The following is a 10,470-nucleotide window of genomic DNA, read 5'->3' as shown; positions in this document are numbered from 1 at the left end:
ACGGCAGTCGGAAGAGAGCCTGATGATGCTTCCTCCGCAGTGTCCACCAGCAGAAAGTGAATGATTTTTATAGACTCATAAATTGATACGACTGACTTCCTACTACTGATGTCTAAGGGTGTTTTATTGGTGGTGTCTGTCTGTCCTGTGTAAGCTGGGACTTTGCTGCCTGAGGGGTTGAAAGACAAAGAAGAGGGGCCGGGGAGATAGCTCAGTAGAATTAAGTGTTTGCCTGGCAAGTGCAAGTTCCTGAGTTCAATCTCTGGTACCGCCAAAAAACCCCAAACCAAACCAAAAAACAGGAAGCTCACTACAAGTTCGATTTGTATAGTGAGACCCTATAGACCTTGTACTAAATACAGAAAAAAAGACAGAAAAAAATCTATGTAGAGTAGATTTACCATAGCAGCCTTAAGATTGTTGGCTTTTAAAAGTCCTGCTTAGGGCCAAGGAGATAACTCAGTAGAATAACTGTGTGCCTGGCAAGCGCAAGGTCCTGAGTTCAATTCCCAGTACTGCAAAAATAAATAAATAAATAAATAAAAATAAAATAAAATACAAGTCTTGCTTAGAAGACTGGCCCCTGGCTTGAAGTATACTTCTGAGAGTCCAGATTTTGGGTTAAGGCCTGAAAGACAATGCTTACAAGATTAACACTCATTAAAAACCCTGGACACTGCATCTCTAGTGAACTTCTCTGGTTCATGATATTTCAGACACATCTCACGTGACTCTACAGGAAGAAGACTACAACATGAACCTCTGCCCTTTGCTGATATGCTTTTATTTCCTTCTTGCAGTGAATCCTTGTAACAAGAATGACTGTGCTGAGCCTTGCTAATTTAGTTCTTTCAGCAAATCATTGAGCTTGGAGACTGTAACATGCCCATCCAATGCAGCCAAATTCCTGCAAGGTATTCTGTAATTCTCCCCTCCCTGACAAGAAGGCATGCTCCATTAAGCAGAGGTTGTTACAACTGCACAAACCTGGAACCCAGCATCCTTGGCAGGTAGAACAAATGAGTGGCAAACATGAGAACCAAGAATTTGTACACTACTGACTCCAATTCTCAGCCATGCCAAGTGTGTGTGGCAGCAGGTGATCCAGTGCACTCACCTGGGGAGAAACACTGGTTTCTGAGCCAGATGCTCTCGCAGCTCAGGGGAGGTAGTATCGGAATTCATGTAACGCTCCACATAGTCTGACCAGCGCTGGGGTAGGAAACAAAAGCAGAAATGGAAAAGGTAATAAAAATTTAGCAACACCTTCAACAGGTATTCTTATAAACACTATGACTAAAATGTCCAAAGTCTATATAAATTTCAAAATAAAGTATTTTTCCCCAATGACATATATTAGTATTAAAGATTTTATATTTCTGTTAGCCAGCAAGACAGCAAGTCTTGCTGCATGCTTAATTTATCATAAATGATAAATAGGCAGAGAACAGTTCACTGGCAAGTTTTATTTCCCCATGGAGGGTTCTGTTAAAGAACAAAATACATAAAGGAAAATGTCTGAAAAAGCAGTAACTTTCACATGAAAATCTGGTCTCTGATATCTCTTGAAGATAGAAGGGAGGATGGGAGGGAGGATGAACAGGAAGAAAGGGGAAGGGTAAAAGGAAAAGATTTGATGACAAAAGCTAATATTTGCGCCAGCTAGGTTTCTTTGTCTATGGCCCAGTCTATCCTTCCTGCTGGCATTACCTACCAGACAAACTAGGCTAATCGCCACTGTCTGCTTTGGGGTGAGAACTCCTGTCTTCATTTGGCCCCCCAAAAAGTGAAGGAGACAGAGTTAAGAAAACAGTGCCAAAAATGGCACCCCATTTGTTTCTTACACAAAAGGAAAAAGATAGGAAAATTGCTAACCATGAGATTTCCTCAGAGGAGATTGCTAGAATCCCACACCCAGGTGGCCCTTCACTTTAGTATAAGACATGGCTGAAATTACCGGCCCTATAAGCCCCTGATCCTTCCATCAGGTTCAAGGAGCCTTTGTAACAGAGTAACAGGCAGACTCTCATGATATGCTACCAGTTCTGCTTTGAACAAGAAACCAGGTGGACACTTGCCCATACCTCTGCTTCCACAGGGTCATCTGAGTTCTCCTCTTCTGTGTCAAGAAGCTCAATAGTCAGCTGAACCTGGCCTTGGCTCTGAATAAACATAAGCTGCAAATAACAAGCCAGAGTGTAAACAAATGACATTTCCAAAGCCATAAACTAGCTCAGTTATGGTGAACCTTTTGCAGCTTTCAATGATAAACAGCCAGCTATGGCACATGTGCCTTAGGTTTGCTACCACTGAACTAGCTCAAGCTGCGGGAGGTATGGAGGCAATAAAGTTATAAAGTTGTACTCCAACTGAAGGAAAGAGAAAGATCCTCAAAAGATGGGAGACTAGTGATAAAGGCAAAATTCCAACCTTGCTAACAGCAAAATGAAGATGTACTTCTTAAATTACTTTAGTGCCAGTAAGACTACATTAAAGCTCACAGGTATAATTGCTTGCAAGCATAGTGGAGGCTCTAGGTTCAGTCCCCAGAGCAGCAAAAAGAAAAAAATAATTTTATTGTTCATTAGAATGAACTGTAGAGTCTAAATGCCCTTTCAACTGATAATCACATTTTTAGGAATAAACAGAAACATGTAAATAAGCCTTATGCTTTTAAATAGTGTTACATGATAATGACACCAAATATATTTGAAGTTCTTGAAATTTTTAAATTCTGGTATATTTGTGTTTTTAAAAAAAATTCAACATTAATGAGTGATGGAAGCAAACACAAGCTATATCTAGGTAGAGTTATGATGAACAGAAACTGGCACATGGCTCTAGCCTTCTGAGCCCAAGGTCCCTCCATGCCCTGGCTAGCCTGACAATCTACTACAAATAAGACAATGGCCAGGGGCCAGGGAGATAGCTCTGTGGCATAAGCACCTGTCTGGAAAGCACAAGATCTTGAGTTTGATTCCTGCCTCCCCCCCCCCAAAAAAAAAAAAGACAACTGCCAGGGTCATACAAAGGAGGGTGGGTCTAAGACACCTGAAAATCATCATTTTATCCTCCTTTAGCTAATGTGGGGGAAACAGGAATTCAGAATATTCCAATTTTGTAAAACCACACTACTGGTTAGGAAGCACACAGGCCAGAGGTCAAGTCTGGCTCTCGCTTATCTTTTGAAGAAGCTTTAAAAATTCCTATCTGCTAGTAAAATTGAAAACTTGACATATATTGCCACTTCCAAAACACAATGAGGGGAGATTCCCATTTTATTTTTTTAAAGATTTTTTTTAAATTTTATTTATTTGTGTGTGTGTGTGTGTGTGTGTGTGTGTGTGTGTGGTGTGTGTGTGTGTGTGTATGTCCAGCTCAGCCCACCAGGGGGTGGGGCTGGCTGGCATGTGGTGCTGGGGGATTGAACCCTGGTCCCTGTGATTTGCTGAGCTTGTTCTAAGTAGGTGCTTTAGACCACTGAGCCATCTCACCAGCCCCCCCATTTTATATAATTATAAAATTTTTGTGCTCATAGCATTTTGTTATTGGTCTTGTTAACACAGTGATCCTTTTGCCTCAGCCTTCTGAGTGCTGGGATTATAGGAATGCACCACCATGCCCAGCCTATGCTTATAGGGAATAAGCTCAGGACCTTGGAATTCAGCTACATCCCCAGGCCTTTTTTACTTTGAGACAAAGTCTAAGTTAGTTACTTAGGCCTGGCTCAATCCTCCTGCTTCAGCTTTCCAGAGGGCTGGGATTATAGGCATGCTGCACCATGCCTCTTTATTTTTGTTTTTGTTTTTTTTTTTTTTTTAAATTTTATTTGTGTGTGTGTGTGTGGCCAGCTCAGCCCACCCCCCTTTTTTTTAAATTTTATAACCATGCCTCTTTATAATTAATTTTTAGGAATTACAAAATGTGCTATCCTATTTTTATTATAGGATATAGGTTAAACAATTTCTTTTTTTTGTTTGTTTTTTTGGCAGAACTGGGGATTGAACTCAGGCCCTTGTGCTTGTCAGGGAAGCATTTATTCTACTGAGCCATCTCCCCAGCCCCAACCAATTTCCGTAGCAGGCTGGACGTCATGTTTTTTTCTAATTATGTGCTTTTATAATTTGCCAATGAAATAGCGAAAATCTGGAAATAATCTAAATGATTAAGTTTTTATAAAATGAAATATATGAAATATATGCAAAGTCATAAAAAAAAAAAAAAAGATGTTGAAAATCCAGGTGTGATGACTTGTACCTGCAATCCCACACTTAAAAGGCTAAAGCAAGAGGATCACTACTAGTATGAGTCCAGCCTAGGGATACATAGTGAGTTTAAGGCCAGTTTGAACTACACAGTGAGCCTGTCTCACAAAACAAAACTAAGCTAAGCTAAATTTAACAACAGCAGCAACAACAAAAAAGACCATGTTCAGAAATATTAGCAGTGATTATTATCATTATTTATTTATTTTTAATTTAGGACAAGTTCTAGAGGGTCTACAGGATCTCACTACATAGATCAGATTCGCAGTGATTTTCCTGTTTTCAGCCTCCCAAGCACTGGGATTAACAGGTGTGTCTTACCACGCCCAGTCTCAATTGTCATCTCAGCATGCCATTTAGATTATTTCCAGATTTTCACTATTTCATTGGCAAATTATAAAAGCACATAATTAGAAAAAAACATGACATCCAGCCTGCTATGGAAATTGGTTGGGGTGGGACCAGCATGCAGGGGATCAAATCCTGGCTGCTGTACTCTGCCTAAGAAGGCACTTTAGTCCACTGAGCTATCTGGCCGGCCCTTATAAGTGGTTATTCCTGGGGAAAAAATTATCAGTTTAACTTCTTGGGTTATCTGAATATACTTTTTTTTTAATGACCACAGATTTCACACATAAACACTCTGAAAAAAGTTCAGAAAAAACCAGAATACAAAATAGTAAACATAAAATATAAATGATTTTAAAACATAAGAAAAAGTCCAAGTAGACTGTCCAGGGGAGGCAGCTATTTCTACCTCTCTGTATTGTTTATGTTTTTTTCTGACAGGCCCATCAAAAATCTTAGGAATTGCATAACTAGCAGCACTCCATCCAAGTACACAGCTCTGACTTCTGCTGCAGTCCTAAGACTTTCACCCTCACTAGCAAGGTCCTGTGTCACATAAGAAGCTCTCACCTTAAAGCAGTTCTCATCTGACATGAGCTGCTCTGCCTTCCGCTGGTACGTGGACTCCAGGAGGCTCCTTGAAGTTTGTGTGTTCAGCTGGCCACCAGTGGCTCCATTGTTGTTTTCTGCCAGATAAAGGTCAGTCACCTGCACACAGATCTCATCACTGACAATGTGCTGCAGCTGGAACCAAGCAAAGGCAAGATGTCAGCAAGTAAGAAAATACTTTTACCTATCTTGCAATCACTCAATTCAAAAAGCAGGGTAATTTCACAAAATTAATAATACAAAAGCACTGTATTAAAGTCTTGGAAAATAACCACGTCAAGGTCTTCAACCATATCAGTGGTTCATGAATAAAATTTGTATATCTATTTAAAAGCAAAACCAGGTTTCTTAGTCACTTCCCATCACTGGGACAGAATACCCAACACCCACAATTTAAAGGAGAGGTTTATTTTGGCTCACAGTTTCAGTGGGTTCAGTCCATAGCTGGCTGGCTCCAATGCAGAAACAGCATGGCAGAAGGGCATGGCAGAGGAAAGCTGCTCAACCCATGGCGGCCCGGAAGCAGAGAGAGAGAAGGAAGGAGCCGGGGACAAGAATACACCCTTCCAGGCCACACCCCCAGTGACCCACTTCTGGCCAGGCCCCACCTTCTAATAGCACATACAGCTATGAACTCATCAATAGATGAATCCACTGATGAGTATAGCACCCCCATGATGCACTCATTTTCCATAAGCCCGTGCTCTGAACATATGAGACTTTTGGGGGACATTTTACATTTAAGCCATAACACATGGCAGGGGTGTAGCTCAGTAGTCTGGTACTTGCCTCAAGTGTTCAAGGTCCTAGGTTTGATCACCAGCACCAAAAAACTAAAATAAACTCTGATCATCTTTGAAACTTTTCTATGATACATATATATGTATATAGAAATATATATATTTATTGATTGATCTTTTTGAGACGGGGTCTCACTATGCAGTTCAGGCTGGCCTTGAGCTCACTTTGTAGGCCAACCTGGTCTCAAACTCACAACAATCCTCTTGCCTGAGGCTCCCAAGTGTGGGATTATAGGCATGCACTACCATGCTTGGTTATGGTTTATATTTTTATGGCATTTAATAAAGATTTACAATTTGCTTTCACACCTATTCTTATTTGATCTTTACAACTCCCTGGGAACCAGGCTGGAAAGATGCCCTGCTATGAGACAAACATACATTAAATGAGAAAACTGTGAGCTAGGACGAGGAGACTGAAGAGTACCCTGAAAATAAAACCCATTATCCATCTCCTAGTCCTCAAATAAACCCTGAAACTCAACAGATATTTAAGAAATGATTGCTGAATTAACTGTCAGGGGTGTTCAGCTGAAACAGAGAAGGCAATATTCTTACCAGACACATCATTAACTTTTTGGCATTTGATAGCAAGTAGGAGTCCTTAAGTTGTACATAATTTTTTTTTTTTTTTTTTTTTGCATGCTAGGGATCAAACCTAGGGCTTCACATGTGCTAGGGTTGCACTTTACAACTGAGGTACATTCTCAGCCCACTGTTTCTATTTTGGAATAAAAACTCTGAAGTAAAACTCTATTTTACTTTGAAATTCTCATAACAACTGAGCCACTCTACTTTTAAGGGTTTTGTTTTTTTTTTAAGATATCTTAAAAAGGTGTTACTAATGATTTTTAAAACATCAAGCAGTATTAAATGACACACATATGTATCCATTTGTAGATAACTGGACACAGGGTGAGTCAGAAGGGTGAGTAATCTAAGGGGAGTAGAAAGGACAGTAACTCTAGTCACTGCAAATGGTTAAATAAATTACAATCAGTCTATAAGGAATTTGGATACCACCATTAAAAAATTGCTTATCATGAGCTGATGGTGATACAGGATACAGTAAACAAGAAAAAAGGCAGGGTAAAAAAGAATATCCAAAGCATGTCCTCTAGCTACCACAAAAATATTTCTCCTGATTTATATTCCATCGAAGTAGACTATGTCCCTGATTCCCTAGACCAACTGGCTCCTCCTTAAATCTTCTGAATGAATGGAAGGACAAATCCAGAGACAACTATGCAGCAACCCTCCCACTTCGAAGGCTAGTCAGATTCTCTCTCCTGGTAATGTGAAATGATACAGAGAATGTTTGGTAGGTATTTTTCCCCCCAGAGGAATATCTGTACGGACAGGCTGTGGACAGCTAAGAACACAGCAGAAAGCAGGAAGTGATATGGGAAAGAAGGAGGCCCAATCTAGTCCTCACATGGTATTGCCATCCTCTGAGTTCTGTACTTAAGTGTCTATATAACTGCCTATTGATATTTCAATGAATTCTTTCCAGCCAATCAGGAAAAGGCAAAAAACATAGGCATGGCTTGACTCTAGGTATCACTGACTCAAAACCATAACCAGAAGCTCCTAGTAAAAGGGCTAAATATATGTCTTAAAAATTAACCTCAGGCTTATAAAACAAGTAGGTTTTATTGGCTTTCTTTTTTGTGTGTGGCCCTACCAATAACAAATGCAGCATAGGGTTAAGGTACTTAATCTTAGCCAAAAGGCCCAAAAGTGATAGCACAGGGTATATGGAGTCAGTATTATATATAAAATTAGAAGATTAACAGAAATTTCTCTTAGAAATTATGAGCAGAGCTAACTGCATCCATAGGATGATTTTGGTGAGATATCACATGGGAAAGTCCTACAGTTTTGATTTTCAGGAAGAAGTTGATTGTTGGATCTCTAAGACTTGAGACCCAGTAAGAGTGCGCTGCCTCAATCTCAGATGGGCAGGCAGGGAGGTACAAGTCTTTCCAAAAATAAGGCAAGCTGGGCACGGTGACACACACTGGTAATCCTACTACTTGGAAGGCTGAGGCAGAGCGATTACTGTAAGTTTAAAGACAGCCTGGGTTCCATAGTGAATTTGAGGCCAGCCTGAATTACATAGTGAGAACCTGACTCAAAAATAAACAGGCACAAGTGCCTGTACTTTGCAAAGGATTCAATATTTTATCCCACAAAATTAAATAACAAACTTTTTCTTTCTATTAGCAACCATGTGGCCCCTAGAACAAAAATTTGGTTTCTGTTGTGTTTTTACTGTGTCAAAGTTACATACTCACAGATGCTAAGACTAAAACTCAAGGCTAAGGAATAGACACCAGTGTTCTGTTTTAAGATATCTGTTATAAAGACATCACTGTTGTAAAGAACCACATGTTTATAAAACACCCAAGAACAAAACAAAAAACCTAACCACAAGGGAACCTCAGATATGTGAGGTAAGCAAAGTACTATAAAAATGAAAAATCTACATGAAAACCTTTCCTAGTAGAACGAACTCAAAATTTTCAATGTGCTAAGTACACAGAATTATAACATCTATGGAGATGAGGAAATGTCTGCTCTAAATAGGCAAACTATGGGAGGAGTTGGCTAGGTGCCAGGGGAAGGGTATTCTCCATAGGTGGCCAGCAAGAGTCCAAAGAGGGCTCACATTACTTCAAGGGCACATTGAGCAGCACGGGAGCCACTGTAGTGGCTGGAATGACCACTCTGTTAATAGAAGTCACAATGTACCTTAACCTTGCTCTTTCTCTTCCCTACAGAATGAGTGCAGTCATGCACTGCCTGAGCCACCATCAGGTAAGGATTTCTGTCATCAACCCTACCCTGAACCAAGTCCTCACCTGTCTGACAATGCTCTGGATCAGTTTGTCCATGGTGAAGGCAATGTAGGCGTGAATGGTGAACATCTCTCTCAGCGAGTCCTCATATTGTGATGAGTCTATGTTGCCATCAAGCAGGCTCCGCACCATGTCCAGGAAAGCTGGGTAATAATCTTCCACATCAATGTCCACTGTGGAAAAGATGGGACAGGTGAAGTTTCACCCTGGTAAGAAAAGTCTTCATCAGGGAAATATCCCATAGCTGGACTCTAGGAAGGGCAAAATTAGTTACCGAGGCCATATCCAAGCAGCCCACTGCAGACAAAGCTGAAACATGACACATGACAGTCACCAGGCTGTCTACCTCAGGCAAATGGCTCTGCAACTCTGCCCACATAAACAAGAGACCCAAAAGCATTGCTAGGCTCTGCCTATATAAGTGAATCCTGTCTGGGGTCACTCACTCATAGCACTATTTGAATGAAGTACTGTTTCCATAGGAAAAGGGCAGGCACAGTAAGTTATATGCGAGTACTGTGAAATCAATTTGTAATGGAAGAAATAGGAGTACAAATTAAATTCTCTATGAATAACTAATTCTTTATTGTCAGAGTCCTTTTGTTTAAAAATGGATTTGCAAAGTGTACTTTATAAATTACATTCAATGATTTGTACTTGCTGCACATAAATCACTTCACTCACCAATGAGGAAGAATCTTATCAGTAAAGAGACATCTGGAAAACAGCAGAGTATAAGGACTGGAAAGGGGGCACCTCTGTCTTACTAAATTAAGACCCATCTAAGCGAGGGATGAAAACTAATCTCTAGTGTGGGAAATCAAGATAGTGGCACAAAGAAGTTACTGGAGTCTTGACTGTGTTCTTTCTTGAACACAGCAGAGTTCTTGTAGAAAAATTTACTGTACTGTACAATTCTCATTTCTATCTTTTCTGTGTATGTGATGAACTGCAGTAAAGTTAACATAAAAACATACAAAAAGAAAACTTCATTGATTAATTTGCTATTTTAGCATTTATACAGGACAAAAAAAGGCTAAGGGCAAAATGAAGTCTCTCTCCAATTATGATGGTATCATTACAGATAGGCAAAACAGGACAGCCTCCTTGTTTCATCATAGAATATCAATTATTTGAACTCAAAGACAGACAAACATACAGATGGTCTATGAAATATTCAGCAGCTGTAAAAAAAAAAATGACTTTATGCCAGAAAAAAGACACGATTCCAAACCACAGATGTGTATACTGGAGCTCTGGTCAGGATGAGAGGTGGCACAACCCCTTGCATAAACTGTGCAAGCTCATACCAGGATAAGTCAGTGGTCAATACCAGGATTGGAACATGTATGTCTCTAACTTTTTTTTTTAAGTTCAGGCTGGTCTCAAACTCAATGGATCTTTCTTCCCTCAACCTCTTGAGTGCTGGAACTATAGGCATGTACCACCATGATGCCCAGCTTCGAGCTCTAGGAAAGGCCTCTTTTTTTTTTTTTTTTTTTTTGCTACTGGGGACTGGACTCAGAACTCTGCACAGGCAGGTGCTTATTCTACTGAACTATCTCCCCAGCCCTAGGAAAAGGCCTT

At 40.1% G+C, this 10,470-nt stretch overlaps 1 protein-coding gene across 4 annotated transcripts in view; it reads right to left on the bottom strand.

Moving 5' to 3' along the window:
• Sin3a (SIN3 transcription regulator family member A) overlaps window positions 1-10,470 on the bottom strand; it is a 79,407-nt gene that overhangs the window by 9,951 nt on the left and 58,986 nt on the right. For all 4 annotated transcript variants that reach the window (XM_023712713.1, XM_023712714.1, XM_023712712.1 and 1 more), the window contains exons 16-19: window positions 8,887-9,056; window positions 5,184-5,357; window positions 2,085-2,177; window positions 1,118-1,212 (exon numbers count right to left, since the gene is read on the bottom strand). In XM_023712713.1, coding sequence (XP_023568481.1) covers window positions 1,118-1,212; window positions 2,085-2,177; window positions 5,184-5,357; window positions 8,887-9,056 — 532 coding nt within the window. The remainder of the gene's footprint in view (window positions 1-1,117; window positions 1,213-2,084; window positions 2,178-5,183; window positions 5,358-8,886; window positions 9,057-10,470) is intronic.

This window comes from Octodon degus, unplaced genomic scaffold (genome assembly GCF_000260255.1).
Source record: "Octodon degus isolate 3935 unplaced genomic scaffold, OctDeg1.0 scaffold00026, whole genome shotgun sequence".
NCBI classification, from domain to species: Eukaryota; Metazoa; Chordata; class Mammalia; order Rodentia; family Octodontidae; genus Octodon; species Octodon degus.
The sequence above is the reverse complement of the archived record's forward strand: the minus strand, read 5'-3'. Positions and strand labels throughout refer to the sequence as shown.